The sequence below is a fragment of the Triturus cristatus genome, chromosome 1_1, assembly GCF_964204655.1.
Source record: "Triturus cristatus chromosome 1_1, aTriCri1.1, whole genome shotgun sequence".
Classification (NCBI taxonomy): domain Eukaryota; kingdom Metazoa; phylum Chordata; class Amphibia; order Caudata; family Salamandridae; genus Triturus; species Triturus cristatus.
The window spans coordinates 556,741,608-556,768,837 of record NC_140579.1 but is presented as its reverse complement, the minus strand read 5'-3'; the positions used below and the strand labels follow the sequence as shown (position 1 = coordinate 556,768,837).

The following is a 27,230-nucleotide window of genomic DNA, read 5'->3' as shown; positions in this document are numbered from 1 at the left end:
GAGCAAGTTGTGACAGTAGTCTAGCTTTACTCCTATGGGAGCATTGGAGATAGCATCTCTATCCCTAGATAGAAGAAATAATGTTTTCCAAATGCTCTTATGGTGGTAACTGGACAAGGATATGATCATATTTGTGTTTCCTTCCATCAAGTGGTGGGAATAACACAGGATACCACGGGTTGTTGTTACCAATTCCTTAACTGGAACTTTGGTGTTACTGACCTAAAATCAGCAGTTGTGTGAGCTAGGCTGCATCAGCCAGTGGTCACAACCGATGATCAGACACTGTTTTTAGCCTCATTAGGTCTTTACCTACTACCGTTTATTTAATAATGAACCTTGGTGTGTACTACCAGCACTTTCTCCCAATTGCTATGTGGATCATTGGTGATGTTCAGATGTGTTAGGCACAGGGCTTCCAGGTGCACTTATAAGAATGTCATGTGGCATTTCTCAAAGTCTCCTATTCCCCCTGTCAGGGGTTCTTCATGTCGGGGAACTCCTCACAGGTGGAATAGAAGCCTCTCTTCAAATACAATTTTTTTTTCACCATGGGAAAACGTTTTTCGATAAAGAAATATCCCTTCCCCTACATGCCCAGCAAGTCTGGGGAGTTACTGAAGCATTGGCTGAAGTGAAATTCCAACCATATCCAGGGCGTTAAGAAGTTGGATTATAGTTTGGGGATGCTCACAAACATATATGAGTGTGATCGTTCCCAAACTTCAAAGGTGAACCACACCTTGGAATGCCCACTTAACACCCCTTGAGTGGGATTTACTACTGCGGATTTCTACGCACTTGTGGCAATGAAATCCACAGTTGTAAATGGATTTAGTCTGCCACAGATCTATTGTGGATTCCTGGCAATGTAGAAAAAGGTACATTCTCTTGTAAACTTAAAACCAAATTTACCTTTGTCAATATGGCCCAATATTTTTAAAGGAATCCTGCTACAAGCATTGAAACCATAACATTTGTCTGAAAGACCCTGACTTTTACATGCATAAGAAAGGCTGGAGAGACTGCTTTAACTAATGATGCAGAAACGGGAAAGCAGAAGGGTTGTGTGGGGTTCAGATTGTGCTTTCAACCGGAAACTGTATTTATGGTTACAAACACAGCCTTGTAACAGGGTTAGTTTGATGTAAAAGTAAACGCTGGCACACTGCATCATCCTTCCACCCTTATACAGTTACATTTTCACATTACTGAGAGGATGCCCTTTAGATAGTTTATCCCCATCATATCTAGCTATTATGATATTACTATGGAAGAGCTCATTGTTAATATACATTTTCCAACAGTAAAGAAGAATAAAATTGATCCCTAAACTTTAACGCCCAGCGTTATATTATGTATTGTTATGTTTATAACACACAACTCACACAGGAGGTATCCTTGCACTGAAACAGGAGCTATATGGACAGAGCCAGCTTCGGGCTAGGTGAAGAGCCGGGTCTTCAGTTTCTTGCGGAATTGAGGTACTGAGTAGGAGGTTCTAATGTGCAGGTTGTTCCAGGCTTTAGGAGTGAGGTAGGAGAAGGCACGACAGACAGATCTGGTGTGTATGCCAAGGTTGTGTGCAAGTAGGAGTTCTGCTGAACTGAGGTGTCTGGAAGTTTATATAGTTGTTGAGGTACATGGGGCCAATGTTGTGTAAGACTGTCTATGTGTGTGTGAGTTTCAAGAGTGCTTGTTTGTGGATTGGGAGCCAGGGGAGCTCTTTCAGGTGCAGGTTGATGTGAGTGTGGGATGGGAGGTTGGGAGTGAGCCTGGAACCGTCTTGTCAGTTGCGTGTTGATTCTAGCATAGAGTGCGTCACTGTAGTCCAGCTTGCTGGTGATGAGGGCTTAGGTGAGAGTTCTGCAAGTGTTGGAGGGAAGCCATTTGAAGATCTTCTTGAGGATCTTGATTATGTGGAAGTAGAAGACAGAGGGTGTGATTACTTGGCCGGTCATGGTGAGTTGGTTGTTGATTGCTATTCCAGGGTTTTTTGCATGGGTTTCCAGGAGCAGTGTGGATAACAGTTCAGCAGGCCACCAGAGAGAGTCCCATAGCGAGGTGTCTTTGCATAAGATTACTTCTGTCTTGTCTGTTTTGAGCTTGAGGTAGTTGGTTTTTATCCACCTGGTTACTTCGGTCATGCAGGAGAAATTGGTCCTGGTGTTTGGCCTCTAGTCGGAGAGAGAGAGCATGAGCTGGATTTGTCAACATAGGATATGATGTTGATTCAGTGGGCGCGTGGATTATGCTGGCAAATCGGGTCATGTACCTATACCAGTGAACCCTATTGAGAGGTCATTGCACAACCCACTGAGGTGATGGAGCCACAGGATGTGCCGCTCAAGTAGTTGCCTGCCAACCTCAGTGAAGAGCTCTCCACCATGCTGGCATGGAAAGTTCACCACAAGAGCTCCCATTCGCATGGTGGGAGCACTTCCAGTGAAAATGTAGAATTCTGGCTGGCCTACCTGCCATTTTTCAAAGACTACTCCAAAAGTGAGAATGGGTTATTAAATGTATTTAACAGTTCTCTGTTTACTAACTAACCTTCGGAAGGATGGAAGGCTTAGTTGGGATACAAATTAATGACTTGCCCACTGCTTGTTTTAGTGACAGATGTTCAGCTCATCAAGCCATCCTGTTGACCTTTCCTGCTTGGTACCTCGAGGAGCATAGAAAAGGCAAAGGTCAAAGTGAATAGGGAGGAGGGTTAGAGAGAGGAGGCTGCTGTATACGCACAGAAAAGAAGAGAGTAAAGGAAGGGGAAAGGTGGTTAGGCAGGAACAAAAGGGAGAGAAAACCCAGGCCAAGTCAGACTACTCCCTCCACCTCCCCTTGGAAACTAGTTGCACTAAGAGGGACAAATAAAAACAAAAAATCGAAATTTACAACAGGTTAATTGAAGGCAAATACGGAGAACAAAATGCAGTCAAAAGTATATTGGAAATATATTAACAATATTAACAAGACAACGAAAACAATAATGAAGGACGTACTAGATAGAACCCTTGAGAAGTGGATGAATGCGATGTTTAAGTAGCCGTGAGTCTTTTGCTCTCAAGTCACGTGATGTTCTCTTCACTCACACGTTTTACGTTTCTTGCTTTTCCAGTCGGAATACCACTTTGAATACACCGAGTGTGACAGCATGGGCTCGCGTTGGAGAGTGGCTGTACCTCATAGCCCCGGACTCTGTACCGGCCTTCCTGACCCTGTCAAAGGAACAGAATGCAGTAAGTATATATTTCTAGACCTTTAAAACCATTTATTTCATTTAAAAACGTATACAAAGCTAGATTTTATCAACTGTGCTTCCATAAGTAATTAACGGATTTACGAAGCAAATAGACGAAGGGATAATTTGGCAAATTGTTTTCATGGTGGGCAAGGAAATTTAAACAAGATGGTGTGAAAACAAGTGTGCTTGGGCACCTGACAGAGAGAAAGATTCACATGAAAAAGAATAAAGCTACCTAGAAATCAGTCTCCACTTGTCTTAGATTTCCAGCTTTCTTGTGATTCCAAAAACAGTTTGAGGCATAATAAGCCCTGGAGATCTGTGTTTCTGGTATCATTCCAGCAGTATGCCTGGAAGGCCTAACACTGTGTCTGGCAGTACAATACAAAATGGAAGATGATGAAATAGTTGAAATGGACGTATCTGTCGCACAACGGAGGTAGATAGGCTGGGTCTGACTGGGACAAAAAATAGGGCCGGGCACCAAAATAAAAGTGGCCTCCATTAGTGAACCGGATAGCTGAAAAAGTGACCCACATTTGCAAATGAGGCCAGTTTTAAGCTTGTAAAGACACTCTATATGGGTATTTTTCAACAGTGGAAGACTGCATGCTTTTGTGTTTGCTGCAAGCAATGTTTATGGTATATCAGGAAAACAGTAAAAGCCGGGCCACCTGGCCATAAAACAGGCCTACAAACTGCAAAAGAAAAAAAGCCCACACGCTGAATTGTCAGACCATTCCATCGGACACTGCATGATTGCGCTATAGTCCAGTCCAACCCTGTAACCAGGTAAGTACAGTTCACTTGTTGAGCAGGAAGATCGGGGAAAATAGGTATAAAGACTTAGCAATTGCAGCCATAGTTACGACTTTGGCGAGCAAGAGTTGACCTCAAATCCAGCTGACCACTCCAAGTGACCACACACACACCTGTCAAAATCTAAAAGACAAATTAGAGCAAGGCACACCCAGTATAGGACCAGGAAGAGGTTGGAGAATCAAGGATACCAAAAGAAGGAACACAACAAAGGCGAGCAACTCAGTACAGTTGGCACATCCATATTTCTCAATTTAGATGTGAAAGTAATACACAAGTGGTATGATTGTGTATGATCAAGGATAGTGAGCACATTCTGTATTGCAATGGCTTTGTGCAGTACCAAAAACAGCAGCAACAAATACTGGAAGGTTCACCTAGGGAATACTTACATGGGTTTGTTTAAAAACTAGACTTAGTAACGTTGTTCAGTACATTTGCATTGGTGCACAAACAAGGCTAAGTATTTTAAATATTACTTACATATAGACTACAACTTTGGTGAGCCACCAAAAATAGGCTTTCGAAACAACAGTGGGTCCCAACCCATAGTTTTGGAAATGCTGTTCTATAGAATCTTAGACTGGTGTTTCTTTAAATAGCAACAGATTCAAAATAGGGAGCTTACATACACCCACCAGCAGTCAATCAAGTCATCTTTATTAGGTCGTTGCGACCATAAAAGTGCAAGTGCTTACAGTATAAAATTGCAGAGATGGATACAGTACAATAATGCATTGGATTTGTTGAGTCCATAAAAGTGCAAATGCTTACAGCACTGAACCTCCGGTTTGACTACATGACAAGTGATCATTGAAGACATTTAAATTATTTGTTAATAAGAAAAATAACAATCCTAATAAAAATAGTTAAAATAATGTAGACTGAATAAAATGCTTTAAAAAAAAACGGACCCCGGAAAATTAAAGCATACTGTTGCTGCTAAGTCTCGTTTAGCGAATTTGGGAGGGTGGAGTAGAAAAACTTTAGGGCACACCATATCACTTCTTTAATGTGAGCCTTCTGACTATCCACATTTTCCCCAGAAACTTAGCTACTGCACAGGCAACAAGTGGTCTAGAATCCAATTTTAAAATACACAGCGCTTCCTGGTGACAGCATGTTCCCAGCAACATACAAATGGGGTGCCAACCATTTACGTCTCAGGGAGTTATACATTGGACAAGCAAAAAAATGTGTGGAATTGTCTCAACAGACTTGGGGTAGCCAGGACAATGTAACTGCAATGATAGAGGCCGTCTCCATCCGGCTGTGAATGAGTTCACAGGAAGTGATCCAAGTCTGAATTGGATGTAAAGCTTTCTGTCCTGTGGGATTGTGATGACCTCCAAATATTGCTCATGTACACTTTGGGTTTTAAAGTCCAAAAATTCAATTGTGAGGCGACCACCATGTGATTGTGAGATATTCGATTGGGCCACCCAGTTCCAATATTGGGACTTAAGCAGCCCTTTGCTTGGGCAGGAACAAAGATCGATAGCGTTCCATAAGCTCCCTAGGCCTATTGTTGCAAGTAAGGATCCGACTTTAGTAAACCACCCAATTTTGTTACATACACCCTTTGTGGGTCCTAGTGACTTCTGGGTGATTTTTTCTGTGACTTCAATAAATCCACTTGCTTCAACAGATGGCTGTCTCTTTGGTCCACCAAAGTCACCACATAAAACCTTCTGTGATAGCCCCAGTTATGAAAACATACATAACTCAATTTAACACCATTGCCTGCACCCGTTGTTTCCCGTTGTTTCCCAGGTTCCCATGAAAAAGTCGCCACTTTGTTATTTAGCATATGGCAGGCTAAATTTAATTTTGGGATCCAGAAATGATTGTACAAACATATCAAGCATTTTCCAGGGTCTTTGTCTACTTTCTAGGAGCGCATTTGGTCACAATTTTAAAGTGCTATCATACCAGATAATGGATCATACAATCTCAAAAAATAAATTAATAAAAATATATAAGTAAACAAGTTTGGTACTGTCTCGGAGTGCCTATGATGATGCAGAGGTGCATGTCCCTCTCTGCCATTCTGCTTCTGAGCCATTTGAGGCACTTATAGTGACAACAGGCTGGCTACATCATTTCAAAACTGCACATACTCTTGCCAAATATCATATTTGAGGCTCTCTTAAACCCATGGCTCTCACCCAAAAGGCTCGACCCATTTGTTTAGAACAACCTGCTCCCAGAGTAGATTTCATTAATTTCCACCCCTGATGAGGGTGTGTCAGGATTTAGGCGTAAGGCAGGAACCCAAAATGAGGAGTCTCTGTCGGTAAAGAAAGTGGTGAAGAAGGCAATGGAAAGTACTGGGATTCACTAGACCGCACACTTTAGGCTAACTTGCTACTCTTACTTTAGTTGGGGTCATTTCTAAGTCATTAGTGGCCAAGCCTTGGTTACGAGGCTCTCTGGGCTAATGGACCTTGCCTGGCAACGAGTTGTTGGATGCATGGCTCCTTTACATCCGTATCAGATTATAACTGTAGCACAGACTGACGAAACACAAAAACAGCATGCAAGACACCAGACACACTACACAAAACCACAACTAATCAATACAGCAACACTAACACTGAACTAAGGTGTTCCTTTACCTATATCAAGGAGGTACCGTTCTCTCCCTGAAACTCCAGGGATCCAGAGAAGCCTCTCCAGACTGCTGTCCGTATACCGGAAAAGACTCACCAACAACAGACCCACCCTCTGTAGTGGACCAATTTGATCATTCTCTCGCTCCACTGTAAAAAAATTCTCATCACTCCACCAATGTTGACCTCTCACTCTGACAGCATTTCCACACGCTCTATCAACCACAACTAGGTCACCAAACTTCCTTTGACACTTCACCAATTGAAGCGCCTTGCTTCACCCCCTTGGCCAATCAGGCCGAGCAAAATTCGGTGGAAGGGTTTCTGTCCCACAACAGTTCAAAAGGGAAAACCCTGTGGTGGAATGTGAGGGGGGGCGGTAAAACCACAACATTGACCTCATAGTATTTGGCACTACATAGCCACAACTGGAGGCACGCACCCAACACCCTAGTCACCATCTCCACTAACCTTTGGTTTGATGGTAGTAAAGAGAATTCTTAAGATGTTTTACTCAATCGGACACCAGAAATCTCTTCACCTCTGAACTGACTAACCCATTGTAAAAAATGTAGTTATTATTTGGGATGGGCAACTGCTGACTTCAAGGAATAATCACAACTCGTCTCTCAGGGTAAGCCAAAGAGCAGACAGACTTAACTTAGGGCAATGTGTAAAGTATTTATGCAATATCAAAACAGTAATAAAGTCAAAATGCAAAAGAATAAAATTCCTAAACCTTATTAGAAAATAGAGTTGAATTTAATAAGCAAAATGACAAAATTCCAATAAGGGTACCAGAGCTATGAATTTTTTAAGTTTTAAGTAGAGATAGCATCAAAAAGTACAAGTACCAATGATATTCAATGGTCTTGATAGACCAGGACCTAGGCAAAATGTGAGGCTGACCACAAGTTAGCGTGGGTTAGATACACAACCAAGTTCATTCTGGTCAAAGATTTTGTCTTCTGACATAGTACCTGATTCAGAGTTTGGTGGACGGATTACTCCGTCACAAACATAACAGACATCCTGTCCACCGTATTGCAAATGCCATTGGATATAATGCACCTGTAATACGGCAGATGGGATATCTGTCACGTTTGTAATGGAGTAACTTATCCGCTGAACACTTAATGAGGTCCTTAGTCTTTTAAGTTCCAATCCCCCAAAAGAGTACACTTCTAAAGCCCCCCAGGATCTCAGGCGAGGCACTTCGAGACTCAAACAGAGTCTGGTAGAGGCCAACAGCTGGGTTCATTCCAGGTCCAGTTGCTACTGTCTAGGTGGGTACTTTCAGAAAAGGCCTCTTGCCGCTTGCTGTCTCCCCCTAGCCACACATGGTCTTGGAGTCCACTTCTTTGTCTTCAGGTCACAGACAGCAGGTCCAGTCCTCTTCTTATCTTCTACAGGTCCAGGAAGTGTTCTGAAGTGGATGCCTAGAGATGCAAAATGTATGTCTGGCACAAGCTGGTGGTTGGGAGTGATTCCGGGACATTCCCTAACCAATGGGGTAAAAGTTCCCAGGCCCTCACATACCACTTTTGCAGTAGTTCCTGTTTTTGCCTTGCTACAAACAGGCCCAAAATGCAACGTGTCCGGGCAAATCCAAGATGATGAAAGTCCTTGGCCACACTAAACTTGGGCTGTTAGGGCTGTGTGTGTGTGGGGGGGAGCGTACTATGTAATCCTAGTGGCCTATTATATCTAGTACTAATTTTGGCATTTGTAGCAGGTACTGAGCTCACAAAAAACCCAGAGAGAGTCTGGTAGGACAAAAGGAGGGTCCTCCAGCAACCAGACAGTGGATACACAAAAATATTGTCCTGGCATCCTTTCCTCATCCTTGCAAGTGCATCCCAAGTGTTATATGTGAACCCAGCAGACCTGTCAGCCAGGATTTGACACTCAACGGGATTTCACATTGCTGTGTCAAAAAGAATGCCCACAGCCCCTACTCTGCAAATTCTGTTGAGTTCAGAGGAGTAATTTCTTCACATCCAGAATAGCCTATTGTTTGCTCCAAGGAGGCATTTCATACATTTTTGTCACCTATTCAAGGCTACTCACTGGCTGTGAGAAGATGGAGAGCCAATGCAAATTACTCTCCAGGAACATCAGGCAGGGAAAAGGTAGCTTTCTAAAAGTTATTATTTCTTCATAGTTATTAAAAATTCCAACTTCACCATTATTGAATTGGATTTTTAATAGCTACTAAATATAGCTATTTAATTAGTTTTCTCGCTGGTCCCATTCCTGAGGCACAGTATTAGTTTTTTAATCTATAGTCTGGCTTTCTACATAGGATAGTTAGGCCTGCCACAGTGAACAAAGCTTTTAGGGCCTTATCACTATAGGGACATGGTAATATTAATGTTCTACATGGCCCACTTTTACATACCATGCAGCCTTCCTTGTGGGCTATAAGGTCTATACAGGGGTGACTTATTAATATTTAAAAGGGGTGTTTTGACCTGTCAAAAGGATTCATTTTGACAAGTCAAGTTGTAGTTTTTTACACTGCTGCAGTCAAGCTACAGTGGTACTCCTGAAGCCATGCTTTCACTGCCATTGGAGTTGATGGAGCAATAAGTGCAGTAGTCCATTAGTGGCATGTAATTTGACAGCCCTGGGTACACTTTGTACCAAATACGAAGGATGTATAGACACATTAAATATGCCAATCCAACCATGTTTAAAGGTGAGTACAGACACAATAACTGTGCTGGGTCTATTACACCTCTGACCCGCATCGCAGACAGTTCTTTTTCAAGGTCCAGTCTGAGGTTAAATATAACCCCTCTCATTTTATGCTGCACAGGCAAAGTCCAACCTTTAACCATGATTCTGTGTCTAAAGCGATTGATCTTGCCATGGCCACAAGAGACCACCCCTGGACATTTGCTCAGAACCTCTTCCACAAAACCTTCACTCATGATGACCATAACTTGCTGTTTTGCCCCTTGTCTCAGGACCAAGTCGGACCACCCAAGAATAGTGAGGTCGTACATTGCCACATATATTTTCCCTTGGATTCTCCTCCATTTAAATTCCAAGATGTTTTCTAAAAAAAAAACATGAGATCGTTTTTCACCCTTCAAACAAAAAGGAGCCCAAGTGGGTGGCTCCGCAGAAGTATCATCACACGTCTGATGGAGCAGGTCTTGGATGATCATGGTAATCCTGGCCCCAGAATCAACCAGCAAGTGCAGTGCCTTATAACCCACCTTGACATTGACTTTAGGGTCAACACACCCAAGAGGATTGCTACTTCACATCATCATCAACCACATGAGTACCATCTCACATAGACCTTACCAAGCCTGCTAGATGCCATCTGAATCCACTGGCACATCAGACCCACTTGTCACCCTATAGTTTCCATGCTTCACACCATGCCATACCTTAGCTATATGCCCCACTTTGCTGCACATTCTGCAAGACTCGTTCTTGGCAGGACAAATGCCTGATTTGGACTCTGGAATATGTACAGTAGCCATGGTGGAGTATACTTTTCTCCCGCTATGACAAGGATGCTCCACCCACCAAAATTAGAGATGTCCGCCGGCCAAGCATACATCTTTTGCATTTCCAGGAAACACCGTCATGTCGGTCCCTGTAAATTCAATGAAAGATTGATGGATGGCTCCATCAACATAACTGATTTGTGCATCAAACGTTCAACATTTTTTTTATTTTCTAAAGCAAAATCCCAAAATAGGATTTTGTTTTTGAAAATAAAAAAAAACAATGACCTCCTTACTATGTGACTTTTCCCCCATGGCATTGGGTCATTTTGGAGTTTCACTGCCTCTTACAGTGGCGGACAGTGAAAACTTTGTATTTGTTCACCTGCTCTACATAGGGTAGGTGGACAAATGGCAAAACATCTGATGGCCTTTACTCTGTTGGGCCGTTAGAGGTTTATGTGGTAGTGCTATGGACATATTGAAGGTATGCCTGACTATAAAACTAGGCAGGCAGACCTTTGGTTTGGCATAGAGGGTACTCTGTCACCGTTGTGACGGAATACCCTCTCCCCCAATTTTTAAATTGGACCCTTAGTCTCCCACCTTTACTGAGTACCTTGAATCCACATCTGAAGCAAGCATTTATCTGTTGTTTGAAACCCTTAGCATCACTCCGGTTGTCCTTCTATGCAACTTCACTCTTACACTGAACTGCACACACAGCCTCTGCATGCCTGTCATCCAACTCACTCACCGACCTTTGAGAGGTGTGTATACTTTTGGAAAACGTTATGGTCTCATCCAATTTAGAGTTTCCAATCTGCAGCAGCTTCTGTTGGGTACCTTTGTCAATGCAATGGATTATGAACTGTGAACAAACCAACTGATCTGAAAAATCTTAGAATTGACAATCTGCCACCAGCATGCACAATGCAGTTATCTACATGTCTACATCCTCTTCAGTTCTTTGAGTAATCTGAAAAAAACGTATGCTTCAGCCCTAAGCTGAACATAAAACTTCACTTCTGGTTTCTGTAACACTTGTTGATATTCATTGCATGCTTCACCATCTTACAACAGCCGTTCAGGTAAATGCTTTATGATGGCTCTTCCGTGGAGCAGGAGATATCTTTTCGTCCTATGTGGTCTGAATCTCGAAGCAGCTTTGGTTCCAAGATAGGTCTCAAAAGCAATTAATTACTTCTTTCAGATGATACATGATTCACCTTGGTATTTCGAGGAAAGGAAATGGTGGATTGACCCACTGTATAGCGTACACCAAGGAGGCCAATCAGATTACTTCAACAAATCTCTACCCACTCCCAGCATGACTGAATTATTCGCAGTCAACCTAGACTCCCGTGGGACCATCCAGATTATCCCACTCTTAGTAATAAGTAGGAGCAGCTCCTGCTTGAGAGAAAACACAGTCGCAACAAATGTTAAAAGTACATAAGAGAGAATACCATAATGACTTGCAAAACAAAGACAGGGCCTGATGTGTGTATTACTGTGTACCTACACTGCTCTCAGGCTACAGGCTCTTCAAAACTGAGCTATTCAATTTGTCCAGGGGCTTAAAAATGTGGCCATCTGTCAGATGCAGGAAATAAAGTAAACTTGTTGCTCATTAAGAAAGAAATCCAAAGTACTTTTAAGTACATTTCTTCACACTGCCTGAGATCACTTGACCTCCAGCTCGTGAACTACATGGAGGAGCAAATAGAAGAGAGGTCTCAGGGAATTCTTGGATCGAACTGGTGCAGTGGCCTTCCTAAGAGTCTTCGACGGATACTTCTTTCTCTTCCTTCAATAGATTGTTGAACAAAATCTGCTGACATACTGATTAATTTAATTAACCAGATCTCAGTTTTTTTACTAATTATCTCTTGATTGAGGAAGATGTTACTATTAATTTGCTTTTGATGTAGTGTCCTTGTGCCCTGAAGGTGTCTGTTACCTTGGGAATTTCATAAGGACAATAACATATAAAAAAAAATACCCATATTTGCCCCAAACCCCACAGGGAGGTTATACCATGCAGGTCCTAAAACATAACAATACTTTACTTTTGCAGTGTTATTAATGAAATAACTTGATGATACATGGTATTCATTAATTAATGCAATAGCAACAAATAACATTATTTTGAGACATACCCCATACAACAAGTCATGTAAACCATTAATTTAATTTGTTATATACTGTTGTGCCGTACATCCTCTCCAAGGCATAACTGTTACGTCCGAGTTGAGGGCTGGTAGTGCCTTGCCTCCTCATCTGCACAACCTCTGAGAAAAGAGGGCCCTGTGATTCCACCAGCGTGGCTTACTGGAGTGGGATGCCAATGGGGATGAAAGAGGATGTGGCCTAACGGCTAGAACGGTCAACCTCGAAGCTGCGGAACCGGGTTCGAGTCTCAACAGGGAGACCCAACATCCTGTGATTCTGGGCAAATCACGTAATCTCCCCCTGGCTAACAAAATGAATGGGGTCTCGTGTAATGAATGTAACTGGTGCTCGTATAAAGCGCTCTGATACCATCGGGTCGAGTTTGTGCTATATAAACCCCCTCCAAAAAAAAATGAGCAATCATAGTCTTGTTAACAATCAGTCTTACCTCGCGCTCTGACACCATTCCTGATCCTTCTAAGAGTCACCAGGTCTTGCTCAAGATGGCACCCTTTCCAGTCTCTTGTTTCGTCTTCTACCAGAACAGGAAGTGAAACATTTTGTTCTGCCCAAACCACCAACTGTGATACCTCTACTATTAGCCGCTGTCACCTTCCTCTCACTTATTGTTTCTCACCATGTAAGGAGCTGGATCCATCAGTGCCATGCATAGCAAGTGCTCGGATTACTTTATGTCTATGGGTTCTTTGTCCCGAGTCACTCATTTTTATTCAAAGAGTTTTCCTAGGTTCTGTATCTCATCTTCTGTTCCTTGTGGTCTTCTGTTCTGTTGGATCTGGCCCTCACTTACACCGGTTCGAGATTTGTGGGTGTCACGTTCCTCTGCAATTCTCAACCTTTGATGTTACCTGTGTTTTTTGATGCTGCTTGGATTTTTCCTCCAATAAGTGACCCCTCAAAGTGACAGCGGTTGCTACTATACGATATTCAGAAGTGTTACACCACACAGTGCCTATAGGATGAAGCCCCACTTACTTCTGGCAGCTTCACCGAGAGAAGGGGGTACAACTGTTGCATCCAGTCCTTGAGAGATCTTATCTGTCAGAGAGGAAATGCATCTGAGTGACCTGCTTCGAAAGGGTCTTAAAAGGACACTAATTAAGGTTTGAGATTAGAGGTTATAAAAAGCAGTCCCCAAAAAACAGCAGCTTCCATATGTTTTGGAATTTAACTTGTGTCCCATATAACAGTTGTTTGTAGTTTAATAGGGGTAAATATACAGAGATTCCTGTAAGTGAATGTTTAGTGGTTTGGCCCCCCTATATCCTATGAAAAAAACTCAAGTGTTGAATACATTACTTGGAGTGTTCACATACTGTAGATTAAAGATGGGAAGTGAGGGGGGCTACATAGGAGGCTCAGATTAAAGTCAATGTATACATTTCCTGTTCAAAGCTATGCATGTCAGAGGGATTGTAGTAGAGTCTAGGGGAGGATGCTATAGATTCATCGTTCTTTGAAAACTGAAATGTCAAATTGCTGATCATACAGAAGCTAGTTTCATTTTAACTTTTTCAGCAGACCCTGAAGCCTATCTAAGACTTAGACAAGTAGGCTAGGCTTGGGGCCCAGATCCTCAGATGTGGAGGTTCCTTATATCTAGCATTACAATTTGGCACTTTGACGAAAAATATACAACTATATCAGACTCTGTGAACCAGAAATACCACGACCTGCAAGGCTATCTGGAAATGCTTGAACCTACAGTGACGTGGAACCAGATAGTGTTGACTCGGAGCTCTCATTTACAATAATTCCCAGAGCTGGCCTGGCTTTCACAAAGGTAGCTTTGACTCTGAGTCACCTGTACGCTCTGCAGTCCTGCCACAACAGAAGAGATGTCTTCTATCTCAATAATGCAGCATCATCTCAAAAGTTGAGGTTCTTTCTTCCAGTGGAATACCATGTCAGGTTTTACCTATTTGTTGCGCTCACACAGGAAATACGAAGGCAATATCTGTGTCTTTTCTTCTCTTGAGCAGCTCAGCATCCTTTGGCTTGACCAAGCTAGAGAATGGAATAGTATCCGTTATTTGAGTACTGATGGTGAGAGTACCGCCTCCACTGTGGCAGACGTACAGAATATAACACTATTTAACATCATAACTTTCTGCATGTAGTTTCTCACCCATCTGCCAGACACTCCCTTACAAGCTCCCTTCTATTAAAACATACTCTCCTTGTATGCCTTCTTTGTACCTATACCACTCTGCAAATTTATATTAAACTCTTAAAATATGCCTCTGCCAAAAACAGATTTGGTGACAATAGATGATCGAGGTCTTCTGTCTCTGGTAAGCACTGTACTAGTTTTAAAGTGAGGGCATCAGAACTTCTGCTCTTGTATCCAAGATTATAGGTACTAAAAATGTGACACCTGAAGAAAAGTAATGTACGAGATTTGAGAAATGTTTAGTTTGAGCTGGTGGTTGCCGGTGGTGGCCAACAGCACTCATTTTTGAGGACTGGAGCTTGTTTTTCCTCATCAGGCATTGATAGAGACAAAGAGGGACTATTCAAAAAGGGGAAAAAAAGAGTAAGAACAGACGAAAACCCATCACAAAGGGAGAAAGCAGGAACCAGCAAGAGTGAGATAAAGGGGCAGGGAGTGACTGGTAGTGGATTAAAGAGACGTGAGGTGGATTCAAGTCTATGCAGCCATAGTATTCAGCACTCTGACATTTAATAGTGCTAGCCGCAGCTTCTGAGCAGAGCTTTGTGCACCAGCACTCATTTTATTACACATTAAGCAGATATAGAGTGTTTGGAGATATTTTTTTTTTCTTTTGGCCTTGCTTCATCTGAGTGAATTGCTCTTTAAAGTTGGTGGCATCAACTATTAATGCGGCTGCTAGTGATTCATTTTGTACAAAAGTAGCTTACATAAGGTATGATTTAGTTGACTGGTGAAAGAACAATGCAGATGTAACCCCTTTCCTCAGTTCAGGTATTTAATGGGGGAATAGAGTAGCCATGTAAGCTACTTTGTACGTCTTGGCTTTCATACATTGTATGGCTCGGCATTGTTTTGCTGTTCCACCTACACGACTAAAAAGTAGAACTGTTTAAATAACTTAATTGCTTGATTTGGGCTTTAAACCCTTTAAGAGTGCTACCTCTTCACCTGGGGATCTCAGGCTCTTTAATCTGCGTTTATACATCTTCCCAATTACTTCTTTCCTTATCTGCATAGTCCTCTTAATGGGTCTCACTGTATCCGGTCTGCCCTACCCTATGAGCCAGTGCACTGATTCGAGTACAAACAGAATGACCAGAAATTCATTCCACAGGAAGAGAAGCAAGGTGTCATCAAAGGGAGTACATTCATAAATCAAACATGGATTCTGGAAGTGGAAGGATACTGCGTGACCTTCTTACAAAGGAGGTACGTAGAAGGGGCCATGGCCACCATTATTCCATTGAGCAGTTAATCGGTCAAAAAAATTATTTGTCATCAGTTGGTGACAGCGGCTCATCCTGCTTCTTCTTGCTCAACGCTGTTTATCATGTGCTTCAATTGTTCCTCACCTGACAAGTCAACAATAAATTTCCTGTTCCCTGAGCCCTGCCAGAAAACCTCCTCTGGAGCTACTCACATCTCTGAGGTTATCAAGGCTGGTCGAATTGTCCCACGGAGCATGAACTGTCCTCTTGTCCCAAGCATCATTGCCAGCTCTAAAACAGAACCATGCGTGGTTGGATCAAATTAGCAAAGTTTGCCTTGCCCCTTTTCTATAAAATACCACTACTAAACAAGTTCCCTTCGGCAATGATTATCCATTTTTGGTACTCCTGAGGAATTGTACCATATGGAATGCCTGCATGCATTACTGTGTGTGTGACATTTGCTTGTTGTCAGTCGATTATATATGTATGTATGTATGTATGTCTTTGCAGCAAACGTTGGGGGATAACAAGTTATACTTTGGGATGGTTACTGCTATAATACCTGTAACCACAGTTGGTATATTCACATATAGCAGTCGCAATTGCCTCTCTGCGCGGGCAGGAAAGAGTCCGGATCAAACTGGAGATGGAAGCAAAAAGCAAGGAGTCTGCAGGGACTTCACCTGTTACTTCCAAAGTTCTGCTTCCATTAGCCTACTTTATATAAGGTTATTGTGCGATTTTATTGTCTTATCATAATTAGCTTTTCAGGTATGAGCATTTCAGCAAAGCACTTACTTTGTGCTGTGAAATTAACTCCTTATCCGAACCAGGCTCCGAGGGGTACCAAAACCAAAGATGTTAACCACTACATCATAGAAAAAGCAAATTAACCTCGTTCCATGGAATTTCAAAGCTGTTGTATCAGAAGGTAATACTTTTATCACTGCTCTCGATAATGAAGGTCCCCTGTTGCTGAAATGTGAAAAGCAGCGCCATGGTGGTCACCCCACAATGTCGGTATTATGGTTCAGATTCACGTTTCTCAAGATAGGTTTGTACATATGCCATAATTTAAAAGTGCTTCCTCTGCACCCTCCCTCGCACAGCTGGCACTGCACTTAGTAACTTTTGATTGGTTGATTTACTGGTTTATCTTCCAGTGCTACACATTTTTGAAATTCAGTGAATTTTCTCCTGTTAGAAAGCCTAAAGTGGCTCGAAATGTATTGGGGAAACACGTGAGTTTGACAGGAGTTAACAAAAGCATTAGCCCAAACATTTTGGATTAAAACTAGAAAATACAGATCCACCGCCCAAGCGTTATTTTGATGTGATTTATTGAAGATGGTATCAGACAACAGGAGGTAGCCCATACGCCACAGTGAGACTGGGGCGGTACATTATATCAAACAACAATGTCTCAATGTGGGATTCATTGGGAGGACAAGTTATGTCAAAGCAAACCGTACAATAGAGAACTTATTAGAGGAATAAATCCACATAGGGAAGACACAGGGAGACGGAGGATGTAGAGAAATATATTTGAGAATGTTCAACACATGATGGACATATTACGTCATATGTACATATCATATGGACGAGAAGCACTGCGTGACAATTAATGGCAATGTAACCAACAAAATACTGTGCACAAGTGCTTGTGAAAATTGTGACGGCGCAAGTGACACATGAAGTGGTATGTACAGCGGTGAAAAAGTCGCAACAGAAAGAACAATGGTACATTAAATCTGGCGGAGTTAGAGCATTCACACAATTAATGTTGGAATTTTTAAGGAACAGTAGAGCAAATGCCCATGGTCAAAAGGGCGCCAAAAGTAACGCTGTTGAAGTCGACGGCGTTTCGGCCTGTAACAATCTAGGCCATCATTAGGACTGGTTACACATACTTGGGGCAGTGTTGCGGGTGACCGGAAGACTAGACTCAACCAGCAGGGCACAGCCTTGGGGAAATAGGGGAGGTCCGTGAACGGTTGGATTGGTAAAGGGCGGGGAACCCAGTTAATTGTACATACCACTTCATGTGTCACTTGCGCCGTCACAATTTTCACGAGCACTTGTGCACAGTATTTTGTTGGTTACATTGCCATTAATTGTCACGCAGTGCTTCTCGTCCATATGATATGTACATATGACGTAATATGTCCATCATGTGTTGAACATTCTCAAATATATTTCTCTACATCCTCCGTCTCCCTGTGTCTTCTCTATGTGGATTTATTCCACTAATAAGTTCTCTATTGTACGGTTTGCTTTGACATAACTTGTCCTCCCAATGAATCCCACATTGTGATTTATTGAAGAGCAATGCATTTTCTTTAATATTTAGATGAGGTTGAATCCGTTTTTAGGGGTTGTGTGTACAAATGTCGAACTATAAAAATACTGACCTGCAACAAATATGCACACAAAAATATTAACTTGCACAGTATTGTCATGGTAAGCATACACAAGGGAGTATGGATGTGCTATTCTCTCACCACCTCTACATACATTCACAATATTGTGCAAGTCGATATTGTGGCAGGTTGATATTTTTATAGTCAATATGTTGGCATCACTTCCCATAGGTGTAGAGTGTACGTCAACCCCCAACCTTCTGTCTTGTTATCATTAACAGATGATTTTTTGTTTGATATTAAACAAAATGTATATTTCACATGTTTAAAAGTACAACGGTTTCCACAATTTAACACGAATTTTAAAAAAAATAAGCCGTGATTAAACATTATTACAATAAATGTTTTTAATGAAATAGACCGAACTGCTTTTGCACAATGGTTAGATATCTAATAAACAATGGGCCAGGCGTATTTTGCCTCAAACATAAATCCATATTTGATATTTGAAAAGTGAAATTGTTCCTTATTATGTAAGAATGGGAACATTTATGCGAAATCAGATCTGTCCTGACCATTTACAGCAAAACTCGTAAGATGTATTTACCGCCTTTTTCTCCTGAATGACAACCGGTGTGAGGTCATCGGTGGGAGGAGGGGGGGAGGGAGCTGTGAGTTGTAGTTTCTTTAGCAAAGTCCCGAAGTTTGATCTTATGTGAAGAACATGCCTCGGACAAAGTACTGAGGGCCTCTTTGTATCCGAATAGCACAGGCACTCAGTTTGTCAGATGTGGTGAAGCTCACTCCTCTCATAACAGAGCTGCTGTGAACTGAGCTCCTCATTCCGAGTATCTTTACCTGGACTGCGTATTCCAGGTTGGGTGCAAATTTCACACCAAGTCAGTGTGTTTCCTGATGCAATTTGGATGTGAAAGCAGATCTGAAATATAGGGTAGATGGGTTTACAAAGGGTGAAACCGATCCTGCATGCTATCCTTTATTCTGACCTGTAAAACTTGGAATTGACAGGTGCAATTTTCTCAAGAGAAACAAAGCAAGGAATGGTAACAGGACTTCCCTTTGGAAAGTTTCAATTCCTGATAAATCTGACCAACGTGGAATGACCCTTCCTCCTAGAAGGAAATGGCAATTTCAGAGAAAAGTAAGCATCAATCTGTGGGTCTTTGCCCGAGGTTAGGCCCAGTGCTGGAAAGACTCTAGTCTTTGCTTCCTGGTCTTTTTACATCAATGCTGATACACTCATTGTTGCTGGATACTTTTTCAAAGCAGCTGCTTCTTTCTATGAAATGTCTTAGTGCATTGGGCTTAGAAGCCCTGCTCTGATGTCTGTGATAAAGAGATGCGTGTGCAGGAGCTCATCGTTGAATGATTGACCCTGTATTTTGTGATCCCACGGCTTTGTTCTCATTGTTGGATTTTGCTTCTCTGCAGCATTCTCTTGCAAGGCTGGTGAGTTTCTGGATATGAAGAATCAGTCATGCACGCCTTGTGCTGAGGGTACCTACTCGCTGGGCACAGGTGTACGCTTCGATGAGTGGGATGAGCTGCCTCACGGATTTGAAAACGTAGCAAACAAATATGAGGCGGAAGACAGCTTCTCGGAGAACATGGAGAACTGTAGCACGTAAGTGCCCTGCTGGCATGTGGCACTTGGGTTGTGCACATCCTTACCTGGCTGCCACATACTTACTGGTTTTTCAGATGGCCTAGCCTGTGGGGACAATTCTCTGCCAGTCCACCTCTAGGGTGCCTGCTCTTTAATCTTGTTATATCTCTTCTCTGCTTTTTTCTTTGCTATATTCCTCCTGGGCTCCTGGAACAACTTGTTGTATGAAGTCTGGGTACATCATGTTAGATTGAGTGTAGCCATGTGAGCCATTAAAGATCTTGCAATGGGTAAACAATTCAAACCTGCTATGCTTTATGAGATAGTGGTTCTAAAGCATGAAGAGCCCTGGTGAAATATAAGACAACACTTAATGAGCATTGAATTAACTACATTCAGGAAATGAGATCTGTCCCAAATGGAGTGCTATATCTATGGATCTAAGCAAAACCCCTGTCAGACGAGGCTTATAGTGATCATTCTCTTTGAAATGTTTGAAACTCCTCTTCGCCTCTACATGTCTGTGAGTCAGAGACGCGTCCTCCATCTACTGCTTTGTCTTTTCGGGCCAGCCCATTCTTCATCCCATTCCAGCCCACCTTTGTGCTTTGCCCATCTTCCTTCCTCTTTCAGTCAATGCTGCTCCAAATATCCTCTTTTTGTGACATCCTGTTGTGTACATCACCCACCCGCACCCTCACTGCCAAACTCCAGTATTTCCTAGCTGTTCTTGTGCACTTTGCCTCACTGTCACCTTCTCTCCAGCCTTCTCATCACACCTTCCTACACTACTGTCCGCTGCTTGTCTACTGCTCCCCTCAATGGTACTTTGTCCATGTTTAACTCACTTGTTTTATTTTTTTCTTCCTCATAGTCGCGCAATATTATCATGCCCACTGCTATAGTATTATGAATATGTGAAAACGCCCAGATTGTGTTTTCCACTCCCCTTGTTGTATATCAATATAATTTATCAGAAACCATTGGCAGATACAAGATTCGGATGAACTGCCAGCTAATCTCACATCTGTCCGGTACCTTTCTGAAGAGAGAAGTAACTATTGGGCTACAGGGGTGGTGTGCAGAATGTATCAATGTCTTTCATGATAATCAGTCGGTTTTGAGGCTTAAAGGACAGGCTGAAGCTGCCATAGCCAGCATCATAGAGGAACAACCCTCCGCTCTCTAGAGGAAGGCAAGAAAGCAGCCATAATTCTTCATTCCTCGAGCAGCAGCGATGCCATGGGGAATAGTATCCTACTGGAAAGGCTATCTGTGTGGACCATGATGTAGATGCCCTCATTTCTCCTCAGTTGGTGGGGATGTAGAATGATCCACATGTCTGGTGGCATGCTGTGTGCCATGCAGGTCCATCTCTTACCTGCTGTTTAACATCTACACCAGCTGTACATCTAAATGTGTATGTTTGATGCCTAATTCCACTTCCAGTTTGAAGATGAGCCAGGGATAAAAGTAAACCTCAGCACATATCTTGATCATGTCTCTGTCTGAGTGAAAACTGTCAAGACGTAGCTCTTGGTTATGGAAGATGCAGATCCAAACACATTGCCATGCGACTGGGCGATAAACCTGGGAATGCTTTTCAAAAGTGACTTCTTATTCCCATTAAAAATCAACAGGTTAAGGGTGTAAACCTGCAACTCTGCTTCGAAGACTACGCTTCTTTAAACTGACCACTGGATGGAACGGAAGGAAACCCTAATAATGGGAGGGATTCACTATTGTAACATCATATACAGTGGATTCCCAAAGGCTCCATGACCCGCCTGCCAGAATGTGCTTAAACCTCTGAAAACACAACCACCTGAAAGTGATCTAATTTGGACTTTAAAATATGCTTTAACTAGCAACAGCCTATATATGTTAGCTATGAATTGGCATTCCACAGCTATGCACTTGAGCAATTAGTGAGTCTTCAGACAGGTACCCTTGAGTCAATGGTTTCAAATTGCAAAATGCAGTGAACTGACCCTGCGAGCAAACTTCTTTGGCATCAGGGAATGTCTAAAAATGGAAAGGGTTAATGTAATCCTTCTATTAAACATGCTGTTTGACATAGTCATAGAATGGACACTTTAACACTGTAGGGCTCAATTAAGCATGGATGGGTCACCGAGCAGATGTACAGATGGAGACCTGTCACCGGCTGCCCTCAGCAAACCACCTGTCACATTTAAATGTCCAACAAGTTGGGTGAGAATCTTTAGATGAAAGTGATTTCGCCAACACAGCAGGAGCACTTTAAGGGAAACTGTTTAATGATGGACATTACACCACTGACTGGCGCCAATATTAACTCGTCAGCATATTTTTTTTCTTTTTCACAGGGAAATCCCATAACTCCCCAAAATCAATGTCTCTGACGTGCTTGGAGTTCTCCTCCACCTTGCAGCGGACATTGTGCATCAAGGGCTGTAACTACTTTAAGAAGGGCTAAATGTATTTCTGTTGATGTATGAACAAACATCTTATCTGCTGCCCAGTCGCGATCTCCATGATGTCCAGCATTTAGGTGATTCATTGTCTGCAACATTCGATAGAAGTACAGATACAGTTGGATTACCGCTGATTACATTGTAAGCAAGTAACAAATCCAAGATAAATGAAGTCCACTAGGAATTGTTCTGGGGTCCTCTCATCAGGGAGATCTAATGAGTTTCTGGCCAAGGCCTTCCTTCTGTGTTTGTTGTAACTTGTCCTCTATGGGAGGTGTTACTGTAGTTCGTGTGTTTTGGATATGAACTCTAAACACGGTCCGTCAGTGTGCTGTACAAAAGCGTAGCTTGTTGCAGAGAGTGTGGCAATAGATACAAACATGCGGATACCTATCGTCTTTTAGGAACGGTCTGTGTCATAAAGTAGGTACATCCGTTGATATAGATCCCTGGGTTCCACCAGCGCACATTGCCTCTGGGAACACTTCCGCAGAGAGTAGTTTGGCTTACACAGGGCTCGATGTACGATGGTCGGGTCTAAAAGCAGTCACTATGTGTAGTATTTTGTCCACCCCCGCCCTGGCTGAGAGTTCTGGTGCATGGACTGTGTCTGTGTGTAGAATGTTCCCTTACTCTGACTAGTGTATGTACTTGAACCGTATATGTTGTGACTAGGGCTCAAGGTTTTCCGTTTAAACTGATTTTTACATGGAAATCTTTTTCCTTTGTCTGTATTTATATGTAAAAACGGCAAGATACTAGCAAATTATGCAGTGCTGCCGTGCTCGAATCTTTTCACTTTGTGATGGGTGTTTTTAAGTTGCCAGTTTAGTCGTTCCCTCGGCTCTTTACAGGTCCCTCGATGCAACTTTACAGGTCTGTGAAGAAACACTGGCGGAGTTTGTGCAGTTGCACATGTGTTTTTGTGGCGTGTTTGTGTGGCGAGCGTTGGGAGGGTGTCCTTACCCAGCTTGTGTGCACAAGCCAGGCATGGTGCAAGAGGTGTGTGTAGTTGCAGCGCATAATTGTTCATCGACCAAGGGCGCATATTAAATTAGATTATTTACATGCCATGAATGTTCGGTATACATATAGATACAATAACAGCACAGAGGCGCAACTAGAGTCAAATTTCGGGGGGGGGGGGGGACTAAGAAAACATTTCAGGGGGGCTAATTCTTCCAGCAGTAGGCAGAGTGGGGAACAGGAGCTCTAAGAAGGGGTGAAAAAACAACAAAGCCCATTAACAAGCAAATGGTCTTTTAAAGATCTGTGAAGTACTTGGGTGCGGCTGTGTGTGTGCCCGGGAAGCTGTCTTAGACACTGAATGTGCTCTCTGCTGACTGCTCTGTACAAGCTTCGATAGACACAGAGTGTTGTGCCTACGTCACTGAAATTGTTCCGCCTGCCTGGCTCTAGATAAGCTCAGATGGAGACTGAGTGTTGGGCATTGGTCACTGAAGATGTTGTAAATAAGCTCAGATGTACAGTGGTGGGCATTGGGTCACTGGATGTGCTCTCTGGTGCCTGCTCTAGAAGAGTCGGGGAAGGATAAAAGTCTGTGTCGTCCGTGTTGAAATGGAAACTTTTAACCATCAGGTTTCACTCTGATCTCAGGGCACACATAAAGCTGAGCTTGACTACCATACCCATTCACACATCCAATCTTCATGAATTCTTCATTAATTCATGTATTCATTCACATGCAGGCAGCAGCTTTATCACAAGGCGCTTCCCGCAGCAATGTCTTCTTATCTCACCAAGTAGGTGTGAAGCCTAGGTCAGATGCCAGTTTCTTCCCATGGTTACCGTGTCCGATAGTTAATAGATTAGCTGGTGTCTAACCTAAACTCATGTGGCCCGTGTCTTTTTCAGTAACCTTTTTCCTTCTCCCCTTTTTATATTTAATTTGACAAGCTTTAGTCAGAGATAGGTTTTGACAGATCAGTCATCAATATGGTACACATTCATGATACATAAATTCATCTATTACCCTCTGTTATGGTGCTTCTCTGAAAGACGGAAGTATGAAGGCCTGAACTCCTGACTTACGGATCACTACGTGTTTCGGGGATGTGTTGTATTTTTTGAGAATTTAGAGTTATTACAAACACGTAAAAATGCTTAAAGATTCCAGCTTGATCAATACACATATAAACATTCACCTTTGGAATCGAATCTTATTCTCACAATATGAAAGTGAAAGCCACTTGATAAAAGTAAATCTCCATTACAATTTACCAGCAAATGTGTTCCTTTGTTAGGTTTCAGAATAGAAGTCTATAGCAAGCACCTGAGGTGACAAGCAGCGCCGTTAAAGGCCCCACCCACATAATGAAGAAAAAACACAATTTCACTCCTGATTGAGGACATAGTGTTCAGTGGTGTAACAAAGACGGGGGCCCGGAGCTGCAAGGGCCCCCTCAGCACAGTACTCTGGCCTGGGAGTTTCGAATCCGGAGCGGGGGCCCTTCTTGTACCTTGCGGGGGGGGGCCCCCCTCAAGTTTCGTTACGCCACTGCTCAAACACATTCCATTACCAGAACGCACATTGATTACTGTGTCTGCATTCTAAAGAAGGGGTGGCAGCTTGCGTTCTTGCTGGCACCCCGCCCCAATTTAGTTCAGCACCCAGCAGATATACCCTCTCTGTCCTGGGCTGTCTCGAGAGCTGCCCCAGAAGCTGTGCATCTATCTAGCCTCCTGCAACCCTACATGTGACATTTCATAAACAAACCAGAAAGAGCCTCAATGTCCTCAAAGTCTCTTGAAATGCATATGTGCTTGTACTACAATGGCAAAGTTTTCAGATGAATGTATTGTGTTGACCAATAACAACCGAGGGCATTTGTGTACATTGTCAATTTAAATAAATGTGGAAAAATACTAGCTGTAGCGTCGTCTTTTGCTTGTGGCAAAAATAAATGTGGATAAATACAGAAAAAATGCCCAAAAAATAAATATGGATAAATACAGACGGAAATGGCAAAAAAATAAATACCATAAAACCTGGAGCCCTAGTTGTGACCCATCTTTAATTCTATGTAGCAATGGATGTGTCAATCCATTGCAGTGCAAAATGGCAACCATTCGGGTTCCTAGATTTCTGAACCCTTTATGTTAATGAGACAGGATTCAGTTTGTCAATCCTATTGAACGAGATGTAATCACAGTGATGGAGACCTGCAAGGTACAGCAGACCTCTGTTCTTACGTTGACATTTACATTGACTCTTTTTAGGTTGAGCCTGTAACAGCGCGCATGCGCTGTTCTGGCGAAGACTTCATGTAGGGGCTTCAGAAAGCTGACCACAGGCTTGTGCATGTGCTTTTGTTATTGTTTCAGGCTATTGGCTTTTGCGTGCGTCTTTTTATCAAAGACAAAGACACAAAAAACAGGAGTAGGCCCGTTTTCCCAGGAGAGACCGGGCAATAGTTTGTAACAAACAACATCCTCCTAGGGGACCTAAACTTCCACCTGGAGAACAACAAGGACAACAACACCACCACCCTGCTAGACAACCTCGCCAACCTCGGACTCAAGCAACTGGTCAACACGCCCACCCACTACGCCGGCCACACGCTTGACCCCATCTTCTCCTCCAGCAAACACATCTCCTTCAGCCACTCCACCGGACTTCACTGGACCGATCACAGCTGCATCCACTTCAACTTCAGGAAAACCACGCCTCACCTCCGCCCGCAACAAGCCCCCTGTAGATGCTGGAGCAAGATCACCACCGACCAGCTCACCACCTCCCTGAGCCAAAACCAACCCACCAGCACTACGGACCCCAACGAAGACGCCCACAACCTCACACAGTGGATCACCAACTGCGCCGACGCCCTTGCACCACTGAAGAACCCTCCAAGCAATGCCGACAGCAAGAAAGCCTCATGGTTCACCGACGATCTCAAAGACTCCAAGAAATCCTGCCGTACCCTCGAAAAAGCCTGGCGCCACGACCAGTCAACAGAAAACATGACAGCCCTCAAGAACGCCATCCGCAAACACCACCAGCTGATCCGCACCACCAAAAGGACATCATTCAGAGACCGACTGGACAACAACACCCACAACAGCAAGGAACTATTCAGCATCGTCAAAGAGCTCTCCAACCCCAGCGCCAGCAACAAGGACATCACGCCATCGCAAGACCTCTGCGACTCACTCGCCACGTTCTTCCACCGCAAGATCGCCGATATACACGACAGCTTCGGCGCTCAGACTACGTACCCATCCACCGAACCAACGCCCCCCACCACCACCCTATGCACCTGGAGCCCCGTCAGCACGGTAGACACCACCCACATTATGAACTCCATCCACTCCGGCTCCCCAGCCGACCCCTGCCCACACCACATCTTCAACAAAGCCGCACCCCAACTCCGGGACATCATTAACAACTCCTTTGCATCCGCCACATTCCCGGAGAGCTGGAAGCATGCGGAGATCAGCGCCCTCCTGAAGAAACCCACCGTGGACCCCACAGACCTCAAGAACAAGTTCCATCTCGCTCCTCCCCTTCCCCGCAAAAGTCATCGAGAAAACCGTCAACAAACAGCTGACCACCTTCCTCGAGACGAACAGCTCCCTCGACCCATCGCAGTCCGGATTCCGAGCGAACCACAGCACTGAGACCGCCCTCATCGCAGCCACCGATGACATCAGGACCCTGCTTGACAACGGTGAAACCGCCGCCCTCATCCTCCTCGACCTGTCGGCCGCATTCGACACTGTCTGCCACCGCACCCTGACAACCCGCCTCCACCACGCCGGGATCCAAGGAAAGGCCCTGGAATGGATCACCTCCTTCCTCTCCGACAGAACTCAGAGAGTCCGTCTCCCGCCCTTCCGCGCAGCAGCCACCAAGATCATCTGCGGCGTACCCCAAGGATCCTCGCTCAGCCCTACCCTCTTCAATGTCTACATGAGTCCCCTCGCAGTCATCGCACGCAAACACAACCTCAACATCATCTCCTACCCCAACGACACCCAACTGATCCTCTCCCTCACCAACGACCCCGCCACCGCCAGAGCCAGCTTCCAGGAAGGAATGAAA

General features: G+C 43.5%; 1 protein-coding gene and 1 long non-coding RNA gene across 4 annotated transcripts in view; one reads left to right on the top strand and one right to left on the bottom strand.

Annotated features, from left to right (window-relative positions):
• Positions 1-27,230, top strand: part of ELAPOR1 (endosome-lysosome associated apoptosis and autophagy regulator 1) — an 850,357-nt gene that overhangs the window by 381,397 nt on the left and 441,730 nt on the right. For all 3 annotated transcript variants that reach the window (XM_085643413.1, XM_085643411.1, XM_085643414.1), the window contains exons 2-3: positions 3,119-3,239; positions 19,538-19,730. In XM_085643413.1, the coding sequence (XP_085499539.1) occupies positions 3,119-3,239; positions 19,538-19,730 (314 nt within the window). The remainder of the gene's footprint in view (positions 1-3,118; positions 3,240-19,537; positions 19,731-27,230) is intronic.
• LOC146870610 (uncharacterized) overlaps positions 1-27,230 on the bottom strand; it is a 367,507-nt gene that overhangs the window by 111,230 nt on the left and 229,047 nt on the right. The window contains exon 2 of the long non-coding RNA XR_014978693.1: positions 3,003-3,218. This is a non-coding gene — a long non-coding RNA (uncharacterized LOC146870610). The remainder of the gene's footprint in view (positions 1-3,002; positions 3,219-27,230) is intronic.